Source organism: Calliphora vicina, chromosome 4 (genome assembly GCF_958450345.1).
Source record: "Calliphora vicina chromosome 4, idCalVici1.1, whole genome shotgun sequence".
Taxonomy (NCBI): domain Eukaryota; kingdom Metazoa; phylum Arthropoda; class Insecta; order Diptera; family Calliphoridae; genus Calliphora; species Calliphora vicina.
The window spans coordinates 50,507,367-50,533,495 of record NC_088783.1 but is presented as its reverse complement, the minus strand read 5'-3'; the positions used below and the strand labels follow the sequence as shown (position 1 = coordinate 50,533,495).

Genomic DNA, 26,129 nt, shown 5'->3' with positions numbered 1-26,129 from the left:
ATAATTCGTTTGTTAGATGGAAATGCTTAAATTTTTGTACTTTTTGTTTAAGGTTTTTTTTTATGTAAATTATTGTAATTATTATTTATTATGTTAAATGTAAATTATGTATAAAAAATTGGTTTAATGTAATATAGTGCATGTAAATATGTATGTATATAATAAAGTGTAAACTTAATTTCTTGGCAGGAAATTTAGGGTTTTTAATTAATATGAAAGCAAATTGTTAGCCACGACAGTTTTCTATGATAAAAGTTCTGATTTTTATACCCTTCAACTTCGTGAGAAGGTTATATATAAGGTTATCATTCCGTTTGTAATTTCTACAATATAATTTTCCGACCCTATAGAGTATATATGTATATTGTGGATCCTTATAGATAGCGGAGTCATTTAAGCCATGTTCGCCTGTTTGTTGAAATCAATTTTCTGAAAACCCCAGATATCTTTGGGATATAAATCTTCAATAATACTGTCGGACATGCTTTCGAGAAGTTTTCTATTTAAAATCAGCAAAATCCGTCCACAAATGGCTGAGGTATGAGGAAAAAACCAGGACAACCTCGATTGTTGACCTATTTTTAACCTATATCTGTATTACTAAGTCATTAATATAGACAATATGGATATCTAATGATAGATATTTCAAAGACCTTTGCAACGACGTATATAAGATCATAATAAGTTGGACCTACAATGGGTCAAAATCGGAAAAAAAAATTTTAAAAACCAAAAAAAAAATTTAAAATTTAAAAAAAAATAAAAAAAAAATTTTAAATTTAAAAAAAAAAATTAAATAACAATTCAAAAAATATTTTTTTCCAAAAAAATAAAAAAACTACTTTGGAAAAAAAAAATTATATAATATAATAATTTGGTGAAGGTTATATAAGATTCAGCACAGCCGAATATAGCTTGTTTTTATTTGATTGAAATTATTATTACAATTTACAGAGAACTATTTTTTTATAGTTCGAATCACTAGTGATGAATTTTCGAACCTTTTCCAAAAACACTTCCATTAAGGTTTTTAGAGAGCTTTCTGTCAAGACCTTGTTTACCATAGTGACGGATGCCAAATCAGGCCAAAAATAAGTGGACACATTAAGAAGTCTTATGAATAGAAGCATCCTCTTTTGTAAAAATTCCTTGGTGTAAATTTCGGTATTTATAGAGCACTTTGTAACAAATGTTTGGCTTATTTTGCCGCAACTGCATATTGCTTGCCATACCAAGATTTTTTTGGGAAAATTTTCTGCTTTTGAGGCCTAAACATTTCCACAACATTCCCTCGAACACCGGCAACATAAAAATTTTGATCGGATGCTGCGAAGAATTTTCCAGAACATACGTTTCGTCATCCATTAAGCAGCAGAGCACGGAAACTTGACTTCAATTTCAGTGCTCTGTCTTTGGCCTCTAAATTTTTAGCAGAGTTTCTGTCAGGAACTTTTTGAGCCTTGTATGTTTTTAATACTGCATTGGCTTTAACTTTTCGTACCAAATAGTCCTAGTACTCAGCTAACCGGACTGCTTTCCTACCAGATTTGTTGGAAGCTCTTTTGAAAATGCTTTCTATTTATAGGCTTTAGAAACATCATTCCTTCTACCTGCACCAGGTTTTCTATCAACGGACAAGATCTCCCGATACTGTTTAATGATATTGGAATCAGTTTGACGGCAGACCTTTGATTGTTTGGCCAACTTTTTGTAGGACCAAGTTGGGTTTTGTTGAAAGTATTTAATAATATTTTCTGGTCACTCATTTTAATCAGATTAAGAACAAATGAACATAATTGACATTAAACATAATAACTGACATGATTTACAAAGGTAACTTGATCAAAAAAAAAAATTAAATAATACTTGGGTTAAACGTTTTAATCAGGCGCGGATTCAGGTCAACCATTTGGGGGGGGTAAATTTGTTCTATATTTTTCTTTTTATTCATTTTTTTATATGAAAACTTTTCGGTTTTGGGGGGGGTGGAATTTCCTATTTCACCCCTCTGGATCCGCGCCTGGTTTTAATGAAAAACGTGTGTTAAGAATTTTTCGATCTCAGTCCTTAATATATCAGATATATTCGTATGAATTTTGGTGTTGAAATCTGCAAAATCGATGTATAAATGGGTTATATATGAGAAAAAATAACACGTCTGCAAAATGATGTATGAACGAATCATACAGGAGAACATTATCTGTAAGAAGGGTAGATACAGGGTGTCAAAGTCGGCCAAAATGTTCACTGTCAGGCGAATTGTGTGTGCAGTTACACCTTACTGATGGACAAAATGGGTCTTCGAGAGTGGTACATAAATTCTCAGTGTCTCCGAAGAGAAAATTCTTTTGTCTGTATTAGACGTGGGTCAAAGATTTGATGGTTTCAATAGTAATTGATCTCTATTAACTAACTTTATGTTACTAGAAATGTGTCGCTTTAGAAAAAATTTTATAAATGTTTCCAAAATATGAAATTTGAATTAACCTGTTTTTTATAAAAACCGGATGTTAAATTGTAATTATGTCTAAATTTGTTAAAATAAAATTTCAAAATATATTATATGTACATACTTATGTATACATATTTGCTTATCATTTATTTTATAACAATATAACAACTTAAAACTAAATGCATATAAAGTTAAATTGATTATTACATATTGTATTTATTTTCAATAAAATGTATTTATATTACAAATAAACTAAAAAATTAAATAAAAAAACAAAAATTAAAATATATTGCTTTTTACAACATAATTCTAGATGCTAGAACTAAATTTAATATGATAAAATCTCTACAAATTCTAAATAATTTTCAGTTTTTTTTTTTTGTTTGTACTTAAAAACTAAACTTTGGATATGAATAAGAAAAAGAAAAAAAACTTAAAATGTACAATGGATTAAAAAAAAAAAGAAACTTAAACTGATTTAATTAAACGCTCATGACGTTCAAACATTTGAGTTTTACTCGTCATGGAGTCAACAGTAGCTCCATTACTATTGTTACTAACCATAGTTGAGGCAGTATTGACGGCAGGCAAATCATCACCATTTCTCTCTTTCGTCAACAAAGTCAAGCACTCCACGGTGGTAAATTCCGGCCAAAAATGTTTTTTTTTGTTTTTTTAATTTTTATAAAATTTTGATGGAAAATTTTTCTTAACACTTCAGAATATACAGTATCATAATTATTTTGGCTATAAAGTAACTATATGGTTATTTATAGAGCATTAAAGTCAAAGGTTTTTTCTTGTCATTTCAATATTAGAAAAATGTGATTTTTTGATTTTGAAATGAGTAGCCTGTGCTTTTTTCTTTAAAGTTTTTTTTTTGCCAATTAGCAAATGCTTTTATAAAACAGTGAGCAGTTAACCATTCTACGTAGTTATTAAGGAGTTTTAGGGTGTTCTTTTTATATAAAAGTGAAGTGATTTGGGACTAGTTTAAAAGCTATAGAAACTAAATTAAAAAAAGTTTGAAAGGCCAGAACAAATTAAAAGGGGCTATTAGAGGTTAATTGTAAATTACATCTAGTACTGTAAAGTATCAAGAGTAAGTACTATAAATTTCAGCTGCAATTATCTGCCATTCTAATAACCAGAACGATTTCAGTGCCTACATATTTTACACATTTTTTTTGGTATTTTTTTGGTAAATTTCAAAAATTATGTAAGTTTGAGAGTTATTTACGTCTATGCTGAATTGGCCAAATCATGTATTTGTATGTCGAAATTTTTTCAATGGATCATTTATGTTATTTTTAATTATAAATCTAATTGAAGCCATTTACAAAAATGACATACTTTTTTCGATACTTTTATAACGTCAATGTTTATTTGGCCAACTCCTATATGCAATTTATAATATTTTTTGCCATGGATCAAGTGGGTTTTTCTTAAATGTACACCAAATTTCAAATTTTACATGAACAACCTAACTTTTCGATTATTTCAATACGTCCACGTTTGTTTGGCCAAACCCTGTATATGTATTCCGAAATTTGTACGACCATTTTTTTCAATCACTTATGCTATTCTTCATTTTTGGACTAAATATCAGGCATTTACATGAATAACCTAATTTTTTCGATGCTTTTAAAACGCCCATGATTGTTTGGACAAACCCTGTATATGTAATCCGAAATTTGAATGACCGATTTTTTATCCATCACATATATTATTCTTTATTTTTGGAATAAATTTCAAAAATAAATTGATACTTTTAGAACGTCCATGCTTTTTTGACCAAACCCTGTACTTGAACATCGAAATATTTATCGATCGGTTGGTTATGTTATTCTTAATACAAATACCAAATTTCAAACATTTTTATGAAGAAATAAAGAAGTTATGGATTTTTGGCCGGAATTGACCACCGTGCACTCACGGAATGCCAGCAAAAATTCATCGGCATTTTCTTCATTGAACACCATGGGTGGCTTTAGTTTAATGACATTGTCATTGGGTCCATCGGAAGACACCAAAATCTTGTGCACTTGCTTCATGCGATTCACAACCCAGTGGGCTGCCTTGGTATCGGGTTCACGGGTATCGCGATTTTTAACCAACTCAACACCAACGAACAAGCCAATACCACGTACATCTCCCACAATATCGAAATCATATTTAAATTCGTTGCATTGTTTCAGCAAATAGTCTCCAGTTTTGCGGGCATTCTCCTGCAAACCCTCCTCTTCAATGACACGCATAACAGCATTGGCAATAGCACAGGATACCGGATTGCCACCATAAGTGTTGAAATATGCCACTCCCGTATTATAGAAGGCTTCAGCAATTTCTGGAGTTGTTACCACAGCACCCACTGGATGGCCATTACCCATGGGCTTGGCCACTGTAACAATATCAGGCACTACACCTTGAGTCTCAAAGGCCCAATAATGAGTGCCGACTCGCCCAAAACCAACTTGTACTTCATCGGCAATGCAAAGACCACCAGCATCACGCACAGCTTTGTAGGCGGCCTTAAAATAACCCTCTGGAGGAATAATCTGACCACCACAACTTTGCAGGGACTCAGCTATGAAAGCGGCCACACCTTTACCTTGAGCTTTCAAGTTCTCACAGATGTCCTTAATGGATTTAGTATAGATTTCGGTCATATCGTGGTTGGGATATTCTTTGTCCTTGTAGGGGCCACCATAGATGTCAGGACAAGGAGCAACATGAATATAATCAGGTTTAGGATCACCGCCAGGTTGATTAAATTTGTAGGGAGATATTTCCATGACCGAGGTTAAATGTCCGTGGTAGGCACTGCAAAAGGGTAAACGAGAAAAGAAAATTAATTAACTTAGTTTATTTCAATTTAGGTAAATAAATGGCATTTCTATATTTCCAATCTGTCAGTGAACAATTTTGTTTCAATTTCTTAGATCTAAAAATTGTAAAGAGGCACTCTAGATTCACGGTTGTAAATTTTAAAGTTACAATTGAGAGATTATTCTAGATTTATATTAAATTATAAAAACTTTAAGTGTATTTTTAAGTATCGGAGCTTTAGACTTTTCAGTTTTTATTTTCCTAAATGTATATTCAGATACTTACTGGTCCAAAGTTATAATATCCTGACGTTTGGTATAGTTGCGCACCAATCTCAATGCCAAATCGTTGGCCTCCGAACCCGAATTCACGAAAAAGCATACCGACAAGGGTGACGGCATCTTGCTGGTCAATGTCTTGGCACACTGAACCAATTCATCGTGCAAAAAACGATTGTTGGTGGAAATTGTAGCCATTTGTAGGCAACCAGCACTCACAACTTTGGGATGACAATGGCCAACTAAAATGATAAAGAAAATAGTAAAATTTTAATTATTGTAGTTTAAATGTAAAAAAAAAACTGTTTAAAATACGTTCCTTATTTTTAAGGTATTGGAAAAAATTAAAAAGCTTTAGAAATTTACAACAGCTTAGATTATTAAATTACATTATTCCTAAGATCTTGCTAAAATTTTAAAACCTTAATTTCCGAAACATGGGCTCATGTAGTTACTCAGTTTAGCTTCAATGAGATTGTAATTTTATAGTCCCAGTTTAGATTTAATTGTTTCAAATTATGTTGTAAAGTTTAATTTTAATCGTGGGTTTTTTGCAGTCTACATTTAACAGCAATCGTAGTAAAAGTTAAACAACAATCGTAGGTTTTTCTACAGTCAAAGTTAAACTACAATCGTAGGTTTTTGTGTAATCAAAGTTTAAGTGCAATCGTAGTCAAACTTAAATATCAATCGTACGTATTTATGCAGTCAAAGTTAAACTGCAATCGTAGTCAAAGTTAAGCTCTTAATGCTCAAAGTTAAACTTCAATCGTATTCAAAGTTAGCCTATGATCGTAGGTATTAATACAATCAAAGTTAAACTGCAATCGTAGTCAAAGTTAGCCTATAATCGAAGGTATTTATGCAGTCAAAGTTAAATAATCGTAGGTGTTTATGCAAAGTTTAACTTCAATCGTAGTCAAACTTAAACTACAGTGAATAAGAAAGAGAAAAAACTTAAAATGTACAATGGCGCAAAAACGAAACATAAACGTTCAAACGTTTACTCATCATGGAGACAACAGTATCTCCATTACTATCGTTACTAGCCATAGTTGAGGCAGTATTGACGCCTGGCAAATCATCACCATTTCTCAATCGTAGTCAAATTTAAACTACAGTCGTATGGGTTTACGTGCCCTGAGTTTAACTTAAACTGTATCTTATAGTCAAAGATTAGCTTCATTAGTCGATTTTTATATTGGAAAAGCTCAGCTTCAATTGTAGATCTTTATGTTATCAAAATTTAACCTCAATCGTAGATCTTTGTGTAATTAAAATTTAGATTCAATTGTTGATATTTATGTAATTAAAATTTAGCTTCAATCTTAGAACTTTATGTTATCAAAATTTAGCTTCATCCCCAGTTAAATTTCAATCTTAGGTGTTTATGTACTTCAATTTAACTTTAGTTCCTGTTATGTGCCTTAATTTTAACTTTAGTCCCAGTTAAATTTCAATCATAGGTCTTTATATACTCTGAGTTTAACTCTAGTCCAAGTTTAATTTTAATCATAGATTTTCATTTAAACATAATTAAGCATAAATCATAGTTCTTCAATAGTATATATTTAGATTGGAATTTAAAGTATCGCTGATCCATAATTTATCGTAGTCCATTATTTAATCCCAATAGAAGATCATCGTCCCAATGCATTGCAATGGTAGATCTTTTAATCGTAATCATAGATCATTACTTAGTCCCAATCGTAAATCGCTATTTAATTTAAATTGTTGTTGTTATTTCTTATCAATTATTGATCGTTATTTAGTCCCAGTCGTAAATGGTTATTTAGTAAAAATAGATCGTTATATAGTCTCTATCATAGATTGTATATAAGTCCCAATAGATCTTTGTAAAGAACCAATCATATGTCGTTATTTAGTCATAGTTAAGCTTCAAACTTTAAACGATATTTAGTCCCAATTGAACATTTATCTGATCGTAAGTCTTTATTTAGTTCGCAATTATTTTTCAAAATCCATTTAGAAACTCAATTTATTTTTCCTTTAATTACATTTCAAATCATAATATTGAAACAATTGAATGACTTTGTTAACAGCAATTATATTAAAAGTAGACCAAGTCATTACATACAACTCTCTTATCGTCTAAGAAATTTTCCAATGTCTATTATTTATTATTTTAATTAATAAAACCTCAATACATTTCATAATAAGTATTGCCAGTGCATTCAAAAGCAACTTCAATGATCGCGTGCTGTACTTTGAAAAAGAGGCACAACCTACAGTCAATTTCTTATCATTTGTTTTTCCTATAGGAAACATGTGAACGTCTCATGTCTCGTGTGGAAATGTACTTGTGATAACACCGAAAGTCTTTAGTCAGACTATAATTTGTATGTTAGTTAAATAAATAAAATTTAAAAAAAAAAAGTATTGAACAACCAACCCTAACAACCGTGATTGCAATGCTAAGCAAATAATTTTTATTTATTTCTAATAAATAAAAGTAATGATAAATCTATTTATTTTTAAATTTATTATTTATCATTAACAAATGTTAAAAAGTGGAAATTTTATTTCATAGAACATTTATTTAAATCTTTAACAAAGTTGTGTGTTTTAAAACAGATTTAATCACATCTTTTTGTTATGGCTTTTTCTATTTGCAGTCTGGTTTCAATTCTCATTTCACAGATAGTTAGAAGTTCATAAATCATTTGTTATGTTTCAAATCTTTTTTAGGTTTATTATATTTTTTGTTATTATTAGAAATAATAATAATAATAAAGTTTGATAATTTTTTATTTGCGCTACAAATTATTGTGTGACTTGGTTTAATTTTTTTATAATTTGCGCCTTTAAAATTATAAATTTAAATAAACTTTGATTTTATTTGCAAAATGCAGTTGATCTACACGTGATCAGTTAGAATAGTAGCAGTGTTTTGTAAACAAAGGCAACGATTTTTTTATCAAATGTATGTCATTTTAATGGGAACATAGCCAAGCAATAATCTTTTGAAAAAAACGCATATTAATATGTAAAATCGTGCAACAAATGAGTAAAGTTTTTGACCCACTATTTCAATATCTAAAGGGAATTTGAATTGGCACAGCAGCAAAGTGTTTGTTTTGATAAATAATTAGATGTTTATGGACTAATTTTTATATCATTTATGTTTCAATTTGGTTGATTTACAAAGGAAATGATGGTACTAAAATTTTTATAAAGCTATCTATCTATTTGACTAGTAATTTACAAGTTATATTTGAACTATCATTTCCTTTGTAAATTAACCAAAATGAAACAGAAATTATATAATAGAAGAGACTTGAACGAAGCCTTTTATATTATCTTCAGAAACACCCACAGTATTTGGCGGGAATCGAACTCGCAACCTTCAGACAGATAGTTTAGCACACCATTTCCAATTGTATTTCAGAAATTTCTAATTATATTTCAGAATTTTCTAATTATATTTCAGAATTTTCCAATTATATTTCAGAAATTTCCAATTGTATTTCAGAATTTTCCAATTGTATTTCAGAAATATCCAAATAGAAATTTCTGAAACACAATTGGAAAATTCTGAAATACAATTAGAATCTTTTTAAGTATAAATTAAAAATTCTGAAATACAAATGGAAATTTCTGAAATACAATTAGAAATTTCTGAAATATAAATGGAAAATTCTGAAATATAATTGGAATATTCTGAAATTCAATTAGAAATTTCTGAAACACAATTGGAAAATTCTGAAATACAATTAGAAACTTTTTAAGTATAAATTAAAAATTCTGAAATACAAATGCAAATTTTTGAAATACAATTGGAAAATTCTCAAATACAATTAGAAACTTTTTAAGTATAAATTAAAAATTCTGAAATACAATTGGAAATTTCTGATATACAATTAGAAATTTCTGAAATATAAATGGAAAATTCTGAAATATAATTGGAATATTCTGAAATTCAATTAGAAAATTCTTAAATATAATTGGAAATTTCTGAAATATAATTGAAAAATTCTGAAATATAAATGGAAAATTCTGAAATATATTTGGAAATGTGGAATGATCATTACAACTATTTTAAACTATATTTATTAAAATATTCAATTGCTTTTATTAAAATATATTACTACGTTTTTATTACATACAAATATTTCCCTCTATGCCACACACAATTGCCCCATTTTGGCCAAATTCAAGTCCTCTGTTAATAACCGACCAAAATCAGCATGAACCATTGTAAAATTCTTCACGGCTCGTTCCTGTATAAAAACACTAGCACCACACAAATGAGCTGCTATATTATTGACCAAACGTTTGCGGGCACATTCATCCAAAACTAAAACCCAAAAATCGGTAACTTGACTGAAATTATCCTCCGTATCGCCACTGCTAAAGCGATAAACATCCCCAGCCACAGGGCAGCAGGTTTGTAAAGCTTTGGTGCGTGAACATATTTCAGGACCAGAAAATGAATTGGGATAGTAATTGGGGGCACCACCCTGATTGTCAGTTACACACATAAAACCATCTCGCTGGTAGTTCTTGACTGCCACGCGATAAGGACAGTTTACTGGGATTTGAGTAAAATTTCCACCTAAACGATGACGTTGCGAGTCGGAATAGGCAAACAGACGTGCTTGTAATATTTTATCCGGGGAAGCTTCTATACCCGGCACCATATTGGCCGGACTAAAAGCCAATTGTTCAATTTCAGCAAAATAATTACAGGGATTACGATCTAAAACTATTTTACCCACCGGTATTAAGGGGAATTCATTGTAAGTCCATATTTTGGTACAATCAAAAGGATTGTATTTGAATTTCTTAGCCTGATCAAATGACATCAACTGCAAATACATAGACCAACTGGGATAATTGCCATTCTTAATGGAATTAAACAAATCACGTGCAGAATAATCTGGTTCACAGGCTTGCAATTCCGAAGCTTTTTTAGCTTCCAAATTTTGTATTCCCTGGTCCGTGCGAAAATGAAATTTTGCATAAATAGGCTCGCCCTTGGTATTAATTAGTTTATAGGTATGTACAGCATAACCATGCATATGACGATAACCATCTGGTATACCGCGATCACCAAACATTAAGCACAACTGATGGGTACTTTCCGGCCTTAGAGTAGCAAAATCCCAAAACATATCGGCATCTTTTAAATTTGTCTGGGGATTACGTTTTTGTGAATGCACCAAACTGGGAAATAACACGGGATCACGTATGAAAAATATCGGCGAATTATGACCCACTATATCCCAGATGCCATCTTCACTGTAAAATTTCACAGCAAAACCTTTGAGGTCACGCACAGTATCCGGCGAACCCAATTCCCCACTGTAACTGGAAAAACGACAGGCTATTGGTGTGCGTTTTTTGATCCTATCAAATAATTTTACGGCACAATATTTCGTTATATCATGGGTCACCTCGAAATAACCAAAAGCCCCGGCACCTTTGGCAAAGACTACACGTTCTGGTATACGTTCTCTAGCAAAATGTTCCATATCATCGAGAAATATTGAGTCTTGCAGGAGTAGAGGCCCCTTGGCTCCCACACTAAGGCAGGCATCTTTGGTACCTATGGGATTTCCACTTGCAGTGGTTATTGTGCCCACCGATGAGGTCATATTATTTTTGAAATCAATCATTTGATTGGAAGCACTATCGCGAAACATTTTTGAGCTTGTGATTTTTTAAGGAATTAAAGGTTAAGGAGGTTTTCGAGATCTTATGTTTTTTGTTTATATGTTTTTCAATATCAGGATTTATTTCAATATTTTTTTTTGCAGCGTTTTTAATTAAAAATATTTTTTAAGTGTCAGTTAAAGAAAAATGATAGTTCTTCAATTTTTCTATTTTATAATAGAGCAGGAAAAATTAGTTCGATAATTTAATTCAGTGTAGAGGAAAATTATTTCCATTTTTATGCCCGTAATTTCAAGAAGTAGATATCTACGGTGTAAAATATCGAGCAGATAAAGTTACCTAAAAGGTAACTTGACATTAATTTCAAATCAATATCTACGGGTAAAAATTATAAGTAACTAAGCACTAATAGATATCTATTTGTTGAAATTACGGGCATTAATAGTTTACAAATATTTACATAGAGTAGATACTTAAAATAAATATGTATTTAAAATTTTGTTTTTTAAATAAATCACAATTTTACACAAATTATTTAAAAATTAATCACGTTTTTAATTAAAATTTATTAATAAAGAATGATTACAATGTCAAGTGTCAACAATTACAAAATAAACGAGATAATGTGAATGAATATTTTGGTACACGTGATTTTCAAGTTTAAATCTAATTCTAAAAATATTATACAGCTGGTTGAACTAAATTAAACTTTTACAAATAATCACTGATTACATTTTATACCATTAATTAGGTAGTTTATCAAATTCAAGGGAATACAATATCAAATAATTGGTGAAAGCTTTTAAATTTAATAGACTTTACATGAATAAAAATGATAATTTTTTATAAATATAATTTTATTTACATAGTATTACACATTGAATACGTTGTTGACACGTGTTTAACTTTGGTCTTTATAAAAAGTAAATAATTACAAATTTCTTTATGTAAAGTAGCAAAGTTTTCATACACATTACTCACTGTTTATTTAGGGTAATATTTTCCTAAAAATCAATAAAATTTTAATTGTTTAAATGAAGATATCAAATTCTTTACATGAAATCAATCAAAGGTAAATATTATGCTTAATAAATTTATATTATTTAGTAAATAATGTAACTACTCTAGTGGATGGGTAACTGGATGGTAGAAACCAGTTCCAGTTCTAACATTTTATATAAAATGTGAAAAAGTCACTTTAATATGATGTAAAGAATAGGTAAATAATGAGTAAACACAATATTGTTACGAAATTGTACTTGAATTCAAATATAACGATTTTAACGGCTGATTTAAAAGTAGCATAATGCTTTCAAATAACAGTGCTGTAAAACTGTAACATATCTGTGGGCATTATTAAATAAAAGCTTTCAGTTGATTTGATCGTAAGTTGGCAACGCTGTATTCGATTTCGAATGTTCAGTTAAAGAACATTGTAGAAAGTACACCACATATGGCGTATGTATTAGAAACCTATAGGCAGTTAAAGAGCTTTCTAGATGGTAATGCAGTGTTATAAATAGTGGCAGAGGTTGCAGTCGTGAGTGAGTTTATCAGAGACGCTTTTCGAATAAACATCAACTAAGTGCCTTAAAGTGTGTTGTGTTTTTCAAGTAAATTCGTGTACATTATAAATTGTGTCTGTAATTCTTAGAATTTATAAACGTGTATAAAAAACATTGAGTGGCTATTTAATTCTGTTATTGTACATTTTAAAGAAATAAAGAGTTGTTACAATTTTCAAACTACTAAACGGCTTTTATTTGCAATCAAAAGTATCCGGTTTATTTAAAGGAAATAAACCAGCGTTTTGAAAAGGTTAAAACGTAACAATATTTTCAACTAAAAAATATAAATTAAAGCTGGAGTTGAGAAAAATCAATCATGGTTAATAGTTTACATTATGTAAACAATGTAAAATATGTATAAACTATGATTATTGTATAAATATAGCTATTTTTCTATCAAGTATTAAACATTTTAATTATTTACAAGTTGTTTATAAAATGTATGTAATGTAAACAATGTGTAAACTATGTAAACTATGAAAGCTATACAAATATACTCAGTTTTTATCAAGTAAAAAACGCTTTTTTGTTTATCTTTTATTTTGTTACTCGATGAAACAATAGATATGTGAATGTAATATTATCTAGATAATCTAAATAATTGCTACCTACAGTTGAGAAAATACAATAATTATTTAAGATTTCATTACATGTTGTAAAAAATTTAAAATACTTGTATTTCACCTTAATAATTTATATTAAGCAATATACATTTATATATAAATAGTTTACATTTGTTATCAAATTTTTACATGATGTAAACAATAGAAAAATAAAGTGTAAACAATTTATTAATAGCTAAATACTGTAAATAAAAGCTAAGTTTCAGAAAATGTAATTATTTGAAGTAGTTTACAACGTATAAACAATGTATACTATGTGAAAAATATGATAATTTCATTATTATTTCTATATCAAGCCACAAAATATTTAATTTACAAGTTGTTTTTTTATTTTTATATGTTGTAAACAATATGTAAATAGTGCGTAAACAATATGATATTAACAGATAAATGTAAATAATAGCTGGAGTTGAAATAATTCTATAATTATTTATAGTTTACACCATGTAAACAAAGTAAAATAAGTGTAAATTTTAATAATTACCTATTTTTTATTAAGTATTGCAAATCTAAATTTTTTACATGATGTAAACAAAAAGTAAATCATGTGTAAACAATGTAATATTAGCTAGATAATGTAAACAAAACTAGGACTGAAGAAAATACAATTATTTGAAATAGTTTACATCATGTAAAAAAATTAAAATATGTATAAACTATGATAATTATATAATCATAACAATTTTCAATAAAGTTATAAACACATTAATTGTTTACATGTTGTTTTTAAATAGTTTGCATCATGTAAATAATAAGTAAATCATGAGTTAGCAGTGTTATATAAGCAGAATTTTGTAAAAAAAAACTAGAGTAGAATAAACCTATTTTTATATACATAATTAAAAATTGAATTTGTTTATAGTATATTGTTTTTTTTACTATTTACATGATGTCAACTTAAGGTAAATAAGCTCTTATCAATGAAATAAGGTAAAATTAATTTTGGGATTGAAATAGTTTTAATATTTTTTATAGTTTACATCGTGTAAACAATGTATAATACTTGTAATATATGATAATTATATAAATATAACCATTACTGTATCAATCAAATTTGTAATTGCTAGTTTTCAATTATTTACATGATGTAAACAAAATGTAAATAAGAAGTAAACAATGTATTATTTGCTTGATTATGTAACTAACATATAAAGTATTATTTACATGATGTAAACTCAGGGTAAATAAGGTGTAAACAATATATTATTATGTAAATAATGTATATTATTTGGACTAAAAAAAGAACAAATATTTTGCATAGTTTACATCGTGTAAACAATAAATAATACGTGTAATATATGATTATTATGTAAATAAAACCATTACTGTATCAAGCAATCTTAGAATGGTTTGTTTCTAATTGTATACATGATGTAAACAATATGCAAATAATAAGTAAATAATGTATTATTTGCTTGATTATGTAACTAACATATAGAGTATTATTTACATGATGTAAACTCAGGGTAATTGAGGTGTAAACTATATATTATTATGCAAATAATGTAAATTCATTTGGGGATTAAAGAAGTACAAATATTTTGTATAGTTTACATCGTGTAAACAATAAATAATACATGTAAAATATAATGATTATGTTAATATAAGCATGTCTATATCAAAATTTAATAGTTTATAATTTTTTACATGATGTAAACTAAATGTAAATAATAAGTAAACAATGTTTTATTTACCTTATTTTTTTCCTTTACATATGCAATAAAGATAACAAAATAAGGTATTTTAATTTACACCGTGTAAACAATGTATAATACTGGCAAATAAAGCTTATTATATACAAATCAAGTTTAAACAGTTATGTGAATTTTAAATTTGTTATTACTTTTCATAGTTTACATGATGTAAACCATGATCATTAAAAAGCTTTTCTTTCATTTAATATTTACTTTACATTATTTACCTTGTAAATCATTATTTTCATACTATTTACCCTTTATTTACATAAGGTAAACAATGTAAATTTTTAAAAAAAAACTTAATTTTTCCAATTTGTTTTAAATTTCTTTGCCTCTAATAAATTAATTTATGAAAAAATGATTTCATAACACATTTCTAGCCATAGCACACACGTTTCAATAAGTTTATTTATAACATGGACAATAATAAAATTAAATGTGATAATAAAATAAATAAAAACTGCTGTATATGTAAGTTCACGTGAACTATACAATACGAGTATAACAAGTGTCTACTTTCAGAGTATAGCTGTGTATAAATTGTATATTTTAGTGATAATTGAGTTTTGGGGGCCAAATACTAAAGTGGGCATGATAAGCCAGCCAAGTGTTTGAACGAAAATGTAGTTCACTAGTGCTTAGTTTTTTTAGACATTTGTATAGAGGTTCAATTTGTTGGTACTAATACTATACAATCACGTGTAGTTCACGAGATTCTGGCAATTGGCTGGCTGTTCAACTTGTTTTTTGGAAATGATTCAAATTTCTTGATTTCTTGTTGGCAGTTTAATAGTTTTGTTGATTAAAAAAACAAGTTGTTTTTTATAATAAAAAAAAATGTTTGCTAAATTGTTGTTTTATTAATAAATATGTATAGCTATTTATGGGTTTTGTCTTAATTGAGGTTAATAAATTCTAATTTAAATAAATTTAAATTTACTTATTCTAAATTTTAGATTTTTCTTTTAAATATATTAAGTGCAAATGAACTTTTGCTTGTTATAAATATTTTTCAAAAAATTTCCTCAGTTATCAGTTACAAATTGTACTCAAACACACCCTCCTTCATTGCTTTTGTAATGGAATATTTTTCATTACTTTCTTCGCAGTTGTTTTCATTACGACAAGTATTCTTTTCAATACGTAACTTGTTATGAAAACGTGCAATTCCTAGCTTGCTGCCCCTTTTACGGGGCACGTTTGTAAAATTGTAAACAAATGGAAAGAATAAATACATATGTAGATTGATGGTGAAATACAATAATCAGCTGTATATTTATTTATAAGACATGTAGAAAATAAATTGATAAAATTTAAAATACATCACAACAAAAACAAATAATGAAAACAAATCACACGTGAATTGTAAATGATTGCATATGTTATTGAGGAGTGCGCATAAAAAAAGTTGTGCTTACGTTTATCACAATAAAATTGAAACTAATAATTGAATTATTTTATATTTGTTATATTATTAACAATAGTTATTTTTAGAAATACTAAGCATGCAATTAGAAGTGACAAATGTAAACACTAAAATCATAACAATGTCATTTGAGTGTAAACAAAATTATAAACTTAAATGTACTCATATTTTGTTCATGCACACTCCTTATTTGAATTTATTTATATAAACAATACGACAAATAAATTTTTTTTTTTCTAAATTAAAATAAATGTAAATTTAAATTATAGCAAATCCGCAAACACATTACTTAATATGTATATAGTTTGAGCAAAAGAAGTGTAAAAATTATGTCAGTATTAATTAAACGGAAATCTTAGCGAAACCCCATTAGAATATTAAAATAAGTAAAAATTTACATTAAAAGCAATTTAGACTTGTTGAAAATAAAACTAAACAAAGAAAGCTCCTCTACTGGCAATTACTTAATTGACAAATAAACAAATGTAAATTTAGTAACAAATTATTGAAAATGCTAAAAAGGTCATAATATAATTTACAAACATTAAAAAAAATGTTCAAATGTTATTTATTCTAAATAATAGCTTCGTAGAGTTTTAACATAAAAAATAGTATTCAAAATTAAATAATTATCCCAAATTCAAAATCTGTCAAAAATCTTCAGGGTATTTTTATATATTATCAACTGATTTTGTTTCTATAATATCACAATATTCAATAAATGAAACCGAAACCAATCAGTAAATATTATATTTTTGTATGTGTCCTTTTAATGGTTTACATAAAGTAAACTTAAGGTAAATACTATGTAAATAATGAAATATTATGAAAATAAAATAAAATGTTCTTTAAAATTGTTTTAAAACACGTTTTTGAGTATTTAAAAGCTTTTTAAAAAAAATACTAAAAAATACTACTATTTCAATAAATAGATTTTTTAAGAAAATTTTATTTTTTTATTAAAAACAAATTATATTTATTATAAAAAAACATTTAATTTAATATTAAAATTATTTTTTTGCATATAGTTTCATATTTTAAAAATAGTAGTAGAAATACTACTTTTCTAAGGTATTTAAATAGCATATAACAGAAATAAACAATATAAATGTTAATTGTTAAAATAATTTTTTTTTTAATTTTTTTAAGCTTATTTAAAAAAGTAGTAGAAAAACTACTATTTTATTTATAGTCACTCAAGTAAAGATTAAGTAAAATAGAAGATATTTTACTAAAAGTTTGTTTTAAAATAAGTTTTTGGTTATTGAAAGGCTTTTAAAAATAGTAGTAGAAATACTACTATGTATTTTCAAACGTTATACTTTTTATTAAAAATTGTTTTTAAACAAGGGAAATCTTAAAAATTATTTAATTTCATATAAAAAAACTTTATATTCAGCTTAAAAGTAAATTTTAAAAAAGGTAGTAGAAATACTACTATTTAAAAAAATCTATTTTAGGCAATTTTTAAATATAAAGCAGATAAAAGTTAATTTTAATTATGTTAAAGCACAATTCAAAAAAGTAGTAAAATACTACTATTTAAAAATATAATTTTTTAAGAGAAATTTTACATAATTTAAGCACATGGTTTAAATTTAAAAAATGTCAATTAAAATCTGGTTTGAGACAAGTTTCTGAGAATTTGTCACCCTTAAAAAAGTAGTAGAAATACTACTATTTAATTTATGCATAATTTAAGTAAAGATTAACTAAAATAGAAGACATTTTTCTAAAATTGGTTTTAAATTAAGTTTTTGGGAATTAAAAAACTTTTAAAATTAGTAGTATAAATGTATTTTCAAAAATGATACTTTTTTAAACATCTTAAAAATTATTTAATTTGATATAAAAACTTTATATTCAGCTTAAAAGTAAATTTTTAAAAAAGGTAGTAGAAATACTATTATTCAATAAATCTATTTTAGGCAATTTTTAAATTTAAGGAACATAAAAGTTAATTTTAATTATGTTAAATCAAATTTCAAAAAAGTGATATTTTTTAAGAGAAATTTTACAAAAAATGCTAATTTTAGGCAACTTTTAAATATAAAAAGAACCAAAAAATTTAATTTTAATTAAATTAAAGCACATATCAAAAAAGTAGTAAAATACTATTATTAAAATTTGGTAAAATATAAAGAACTTAAAAGTTAATTTTAATTAGTTAAAAGCATATATCAAAAAGGTAGTAAAATACTACTATTAAAACAAATAATTTTTTAAGAGAAATGTTACATAATTCAAGGTTTAAATTTAAAAATTATTTAATTTCATAAAAAAAATCTTTAAATTTAGGTTAAAAACAAATTTTAAAAATGTAGTAAAATACTACTATTTTCAAAAAACGTTATTTTTATAAAAATTTTAAATATAAAGAACATCAAATTAAATTTTAATTATGTTAAAGCACATTTCAAAAAGTAGTAAAATACTACTATTTAAAAAAATATTTTTTTAAGAGGAATTCTACATAATTTGAGCACACAGTTTAAATTTTAAAAAAATTTATTTAAAATTTGTTGTCTGAGAATTTCTTAGCTTTGGAAAAAAAGTATTAAAATCTGCTACTATTTTGTAAAATGTTTGGATTACATACTAAATGCAAAAAAAGGTACTGAACTAATGAATCTAAAGAAAAACAAGTGTTTGCTACAATATTTTTCTTTAAGAAATTTAATACTTTTTCAAAATATTTACAATCAATACTACTGTTTAACTTAATGTTATAATTTGTTATTAAAAATTTGAAATTAACTAATTTTGTTACATCTTTTTTTGGAGCATTGTGTTCCCAAAGATTATTTTAAATATTTTCTCTTTCAATATCAATTGTGAAACTCTTTTTTTAAAATTTCATTAAAATTCTTATATAAAATGTCGTAGAAGAAAGATCATTATAGACAATTAAAAAAAAAGTAATTCGAATTATCAATTCAAGGAAATTTGATTTTATTATTCCCATAGACATGTACCTAATAAATGTTCTTAATTTTAAATAATAAAGATTGCTATGATCTTGATAGACATATCAATTATATAGGTTGAAAACCATTAATATGTATATTAAAAATTCCATGGGAAATAGTATCAAGTGTTTCCTTTTGCTGATATCAGTAATAAAAATAAAGTACATAGATTTCTGCACAACACACAATTAACCAATGTATACTCATGTTTGCCAAATCATCATTAATTAATTGATTAAAAGCTAAAACAAAGAATTTTTTTATAAAACTAAAAATAAAAATGCATTCATTTCTAATATGATTAGCAAATCGTTAAACTTGAAATAGAACTAAATAAATCCCAACAAGTAAGTACTTTCACCTGCCTATTGCTGATATAAATCTTAATAATTTATTTCTTTTTTTTATTTGCAAAATTATTTAAATATACAATTTCAGGTTATTACTAAGGCCATTGCTTATTTGCTAGAACTTTAGATAATTTCAAACAATAGCCTAATTTCAAATGTGAGATAATTTTGTTATTATACAAATAATAAACAAATAAAAATTTGGACAAAACAAATTTTGATAAGAAAAACACCACAAAAGTTTATTAACATGGAAATAAGTTTATGACGGCTTTCCTCTATACGAGTACAAGTACTTAAGTGATTAATAAGTGAACTTTTAAGTGATCTTTTGATTATTATTTCAAATCTATGGGGTCTAAAGAAATTCAACGCAATTTGTTTTTATTTTGTTGCAAAAATGCGTATTTGAATTGAATCTGTTGACTTTCTTTGGTGTTATATAAGAAATGATATTTTTGGTAATAAAACCAGTGATCGCCATAAAGAGATCATGGATTATAATAATATTGGTTTCGATTTGTATTTCTTATTTGACAATTTTTATGAACGTTGATATTCGTATAGTGTATAGGCAAATAACCGATCATGATCGGAGAGAATTTTTAATTCGACTTACCATGAGCAACATTGTTAATGCAATCCAAATAGCGTGTGCCTTGTTCATCATACATGTATTGGCCCTGACCTCGTACAATTTTTAAGGGATCCGAGCGATAAAACAACTGACAAGCTTGTCTGGAAGTAAAAAGAAAATTTAAATAATGTTAAATGAATACAACATATTAAACGCAAGTCCTTATTAGACCACTTCCAAGTAATTCAATTAGTAAGTAGTTAATACCTAGCTTTTACTTTTTTAATTTGAATTCTTTTATTTATTTAGTTATAACTGCGTTAGGTTAAAGCAGCTTTTTCGGAAGGATGCCAAAAATAAATAAATAACTTTTTCCTTTTGGCATCCTTACGAAAAATCTGCTTTAACCCAACACTTTTTCAATTTTGTCCCTGGCCTTTTTGTCAGCAACATTAATTAGAAAACTAAACAAAGTCATGGTGAAGGGTACTTATAATTTTGGCACCATTATTACTACTTTTTATATTATCTAAATAAGTGTTTTTGCTAATTTGTTTCCCAAACTACACAAAGTAAACAAAATTTGTGTGCAACATTATTTTTATCTCAAATAAACAGGTTGTTTATATTTTGAACCATTTCGAAACTGTTTAACAAAGAAAAGAGAACAAAAAAATATAGATGCGATTTTGTACGCAGGTACAAATAAAGGCGCACGAACTAAAAAAAGCCAACGAACTCATTTCAAAATAAAAAAATATATATTACTGCACAAAAACAAAATTAGTTGTGAATTTTTTTTATATATAAAAATTCTCTAGTTGGCAACAAGATACATGACCTTGACAAAGAAAGGAAATTTTGTTTTTAAAATGGAAAATGACCTTCAAGGATACTAAACAAAAATCCTTCAAATATTGATTAAGAGACACACGGACGCAGTGAGGAACGTTGGAGAATGGATATTAACAAATATTAATTATTAATATATAAATAAGGAAATTAAATATTGGGTGTATGACTTAAAAATGCGGGATTTACAATAGATGGCGTATCTTTTGAAAGCGGTTTTTGTTTTTAATAACTTATATGTCATTTTGAAGGGTACATATCTGTCATTTATTCTCATTTAGTTATTAAACATTATAGTGTAAACAACAAAGTTTTTTTTTTGTTTCGAAAATTTCGAATTTTGTACAAACATATGCTTTACTTCTGAAATTTAAAAAAAAGTGCCGCTGAAGCACGATCTTTAAAGACTAAAATCACCCAGCCAAAAAAAGTTTGAAGACCAAGAATTGGAGGCATTACTCCATGAAGATTGTTGCAAAATCATTGGGAGCTAATCAAGCAGAAATTTCAAAACGTTTTCGATTCATCCAAAAGCAGGGAAATTAGGTACCATACGAATTGAAGCCAAGAGACCTTGAAATACGATTTTGCATTTCCAAATATAAAAGAAAATCATTTTTGCCAACCAGCCGAATCGACAACACAGCCAAATATCCATGGTAGGCGCGGATCCAGGGAGTGAAAAAAGAAAATTTCCCCAAAAAAAAATGTAAAATAAATTTTACAGTAGATATGAAACCATCAGAACTGCAAATACATTAACAACAGTCATTGAACAACTGATATCACTATCACTTCTAGAAGTCATTCTATTGAAGTTCTATTTTGATTCTACAGTTTTCTGCAGTCCTTTCTAGGAAAATGTTCATCTATAACTACGGTTTTAAAGATAACTTATTAGTTCCGAAACACATTAATGGTTGCGGGTGAACTATACTTTTCTAGGAAAAATTTAAATATACAGGCCTGTCACACATTTCGTTTAGAATGGTTTAAATTCCGTAGTTTTTATTCCGATCGATTTCGTTTTAGGTTCTTCAGATTCCGTGTAATTTATTAATTCCAAAAATATTTCATAATTCTGTATTTCTGATTTTAATTTGTTAGCGATTTTCATACGAAAACAAATGCGAAGGTTTTGGTACAGAAATTGATTACAAATTTTAAGAAAAACAAATAATTACAATCAAATATCAATTCCACTTTGAAGACTGAAAGTGGTTTCATTCCGAAAGAAATTTTCGTTTTACTTTTTCTGAAGAAACAAAATACGGAATTCCACTTTCGATCGGAATGGAATTCTATGACAGGCCTGATAATTCAAAAAAATTTTAAATTTTAAATGAGGTTCGAAAGGTTCGAAAAAATTAATTCTTAATTCAATGTTCAGAATCAAATTAAATTAGATCTCTTAACCATTCTTCATTACGAATAAATTCATAGGTTTGAATACTAAAGCTACGTTTCCGCATACACTGTAATTGGCACCGAAAACGAAATTCCATACATTTGCACTGAAAAAAAGTTCGTTTCAGAAATCGGCAACGAAAATTGGGACCGAAAAGGCATCGATCAGTGACGAAAAACCTGTCATTTGGGGCCGAAACGAAAACAACTTCAAGTAGGTTGTTTTCGGTGCTGTAGGAACGAAATTATTTTAATTATTTTTTTATTTCAAATTTAAAGAAAATCAAAATGAATAAAAAAATAAATTTTCTTTATTGGAAGAGGAAAAAATAATAGATTTTGTCAAAAATAATGAAATTCTATTTAATGTGCGACATCCAAAATTAAAAACTAATTTCGTTTCTGTTTTATGCCGCAACGCACCCAACTGAAACGAAAACAATTCAGAAACGAGACGGTGACGAACACCAACGTTTTTCCGTTTCAGTTTTCGTTATCGACGCCGATTACGGTGTATGCGGAAACCCAGATTTATCAGTTTCAATTTTCGTTATCGGCTCCGATTACGGTGTATGCGGAAACCCAGCTTAAGTATTGCAAACGTATTGAATTCCTACCTTTGATAATTAACTCCTTATTGAATCATTAAATTTTTCTTTAATTCCAGTTTAGACTTTCTATTTTCAATAAAATTTATATGGTTTTAAAACGCACTAAAAGAAATATTTGTTAACATTATTCAATTAAAGGATTTATCAAAAATAAGAACTTATTTTAATTCATTCGTAACTGAATCAGTCAGAAAGCGAAGTTCCGTAAGTTCTTTAAATGCATATTTCTATTGATAAAATTAACAATTAAAAAAGTAAATGATTTAGAGATTTTCTTAATAAATATCGGATTTGTTTAGATTTGTTCTCTAAGAACTCTTCTATTATATTCTCTTCCACAAAGGAAAGACTCAAAAATAAAATTTTCAGCATTTTTCACACAAATATTCAAGATTTCTTGGCAAATATTATTTTCTACTTTCAAGACAGACAAACCGACGGACATAGCTAGATCTTCTTAAGTTTCATAAGTACCCAAAATATATAATTATATTTTATGTTGTGGAATATTCAATGTGTGGTTGTGGATTAAAAAGTCAAAGAACTATATATATTTTCTTTAAAGAAAAAGTCAAAGAACTATATATATTTTCTTTAAAGAAATTATAGTCGACGTGAGAAATATGCAAATGCTTACTTTTCATGCTTTTTGCTTGAAAAATTTGCCCTGATAATAACAATTTAAAACTTGTATTATTCAATTTATTAAAATATTACTAATTTTGAAATATAGATAAAACATTTTTTTAAGCACTTATGCCCCAAAAATTTAAGCTCTTGAACATAAGGCTGGAATTTGACTTGAATGCGAATACAATTATGTTTTAAACTTGAAAACAATTTAAAAAATTAAATAATATTCAAACAAAAAACATGAGGCTTGAATTTACATATGTTTCCTTTTTACTGTAAATTACTATTGACACTGAATTCAAGGCTTGAATTACACTTGTTTTCAACTTGAATTTCAGTTAAAATGATTATTGTGAATGTTTAAAACTTTATAACCGTTATTTTTCAAGTAAATTTTTAAAATATTCTTTAGCTCATACAAATTAAGAATTTATCTTTAATTTAACAATAAATATCCTGGCTAAACTTTTAATTTAGCAACTAATTTAAACGTTACTTCTAAAATTATTTGTTTTTAGACCATATCCTGTACTTCAAAAATGAAACGCAAGTGATATTATTTCTGTTTATGCTTTTTACACTCAAGACAAATAAATTTATTACATCCTGAATAAGTTTTTGAAGCAACGTCCTCTTTTAAAATATTAAAAACAGTTTGGGCAATTTTGACCCATGAATACAGGATTAATTTCGATTAATAACTATTTCATTAACACTTTTTAAACAAAATTTAACACAAAAAAACTTACCCAATATGTTTATTTCTCAATTTAATTGTTTCGGTTTTGCATAATTTTTCATTTATGACCGACTCAAGTTGTTCCCGGGCAAAAGGCATTTTGTGGCAAATTTATTTATTTTTTGTTAACAAATTAAATTAAATTAAAAAAAAACTGTAACACTTTTAAAATTCAAACGTTTAATTAATTTTAAAATTATTTAGAAACAAAAAAAAGAACTAGATTAAGAACAAATCTTGTTGTTGGCCAGTGTTTAGAAAAATCACGACTGAACTAAAGCGTTTCTGACCGTTTTCTATTGAACGTTTGAAAATTGTCAGACGAATGACAAATTTAACGAATGTGTTGTATGTTTTTATAATACACATTCACACGACTTCTCAGATACAACTAACAGCAGCAGCAATAGCAATATTAATACCAACAACAAACAGTAGCAACAGCAACAAAACCAAATCAAATGATAAATAGAATTCTTAACCCCTCTCTCTCCTCCAACCAACCAACCATCTATCTGTATACAAACAACATCAACAACTATTGCCAATGTTATTGTTGTTGTTTTATTTCATTCTTACTCGTTTAGTGAGTCGTTTATTGTTTGGGGGGGATTCGGAGCCCTCGTATATGTATATTTTCTTGGCTCTTGATTACGACGACTGATTGTGACGACTACTCGCACAACGACAACTAAACTGAATGACTGACTAACTGATTGACTGATACAACCAAATCAAACGTCAGTAGTACGTACATACGTACGAACATTCGTAACATCGGTTTGTTTTGTTTTGGTTGGGTTCGTTGTATGAATATGCGCCTTACTACTCATGCACAACATCATTCTTTTAAAAATCTCGCCCATGAGGGAGGCCCACTACAAAACAGCTGTTGAGTTCTATACATGAGGACGTTTGGCTATTTTTTTCAATAAAACGTTTTGTTTTGGTTTTGGCTTGTATTTGTTGTCGGTTTTTCTTAATAAGAACCGTGTAATAGAGTGTATCTCGTGTTCGCATACAATACAGAGGTTCTTAATCTGTTGTTTTGGTTTTATTTTTAGTAAATGTCATAAACGTGTCACTTATTAGTTGTTGAGATAAGACTTTTTGTTTATATCTGCCTATTTGTGTGCGTCTTTTGCTAAAGTAGTTGATAAAAAATTTCCGCACTTTTTGCAAATGAATTGCACTTGTACAAGTTTTGAATTTCAAAGATATAAGATATTTTTTGTTATTTTTTAAATGAGGTGATAGGCTAAATTTAAAAGAAAATAAGATTAAAGTACGTCCGTTCGATTGGGGTATAAGAAAACGTGACTGGGTTGATATTTCGCAGTTAGCTCTTTTAAATTCCAATATGTATTGTCTACTGAAACCTTAGACATTTTCAAAATTTGAAGTTAAAATAATGTATTTTTTAGAAAGTTTAACCTCAAATTAGGGAAAATGCTGAAAAGAATTAATATTTTAAATTGATA

At 27.3% G+C, this 26,129-nt stretch overlaps 2 protein-coding genes across 2 annotated transcripts; both read right to left on the bottom strand.

Annotated features, from left to right (window-relative positions):
• Nucleotides 1–2,557: 2,557 nt before the first annotated feature.
• LOC135957194 (alanine--glyoxylate aminotransferase 2-like) lies at nucleotides 2,558–25,002 on the bottom strand. The gene is made up of 5 exons (XM_065507887.1): nucleotides 24,659–25,002; nucleotides 20,449–20,567; nucleotides 5,567–5,801; nucleotides 4,378–5,275; nucleotides 2,558–3,082 (listed from the first exon to the last, which is right to left on the bottom strand). The coding sequence occupies exons 1-5, from the start codon at nucleotides 24,745–24,747 to the stop codon at nucleotides 2,921–2,923; spliced, it is 1,503 nt and encodes a 500-aa protein (XP_065363959.1). The 5' UTR covers nucleotides 24,748–25,002; the 3' UTR covers nucleotides 2,558–2,920.
• LOC135957232 (catalase-like) lies at nucleotides 9,625–11,588 on the bottom strand. Its single transcript, XM_065507938.1, has one exon. It carries the CDS (start codon nucleotides 11,223–11,225, stop codon nucleotides 9,699–9,701), a length of 1,527 nt encoding a protein of 508 aa, XP_065364010.1. The 5' UTR covers nucleotides 11,226–11,588; the 3' UTR covers nucleotides 9,625–9,698.
• Nucleotides 25,003–26,129: the final 1,127 nt, after the last annotated feature.

Coding starts and splice junctions, on each gene's coding strand:
- LOC135957232 (XM_065507938.1), bottom strand. CDS start 11,225: ATGTTTCGCGATAGTGCTTCCAATCAAATGATTGATTTCAAAAATAAT.
- LOC135957194 (XM_065507887.1), bottom strand. CDS start 24,747: ATGCCTTTTGCCCGGGAACAACTTGAGTCGGTCATAAATGAAAAATTA. Junction 5,802..20,448: donor CATTAACAATGTTGCTCATG/GTAAGTCGAATT, acceptor TTATCATTTTAG/TTGGCCATTGTCATCCCAAA. Junction 5,276..5,566: donor GATATTATAACTTTGGACCA/GTAAGTATCTGA, acceptor ACCCTTTTGCAG/TGCCTACCACGGACATTTAA.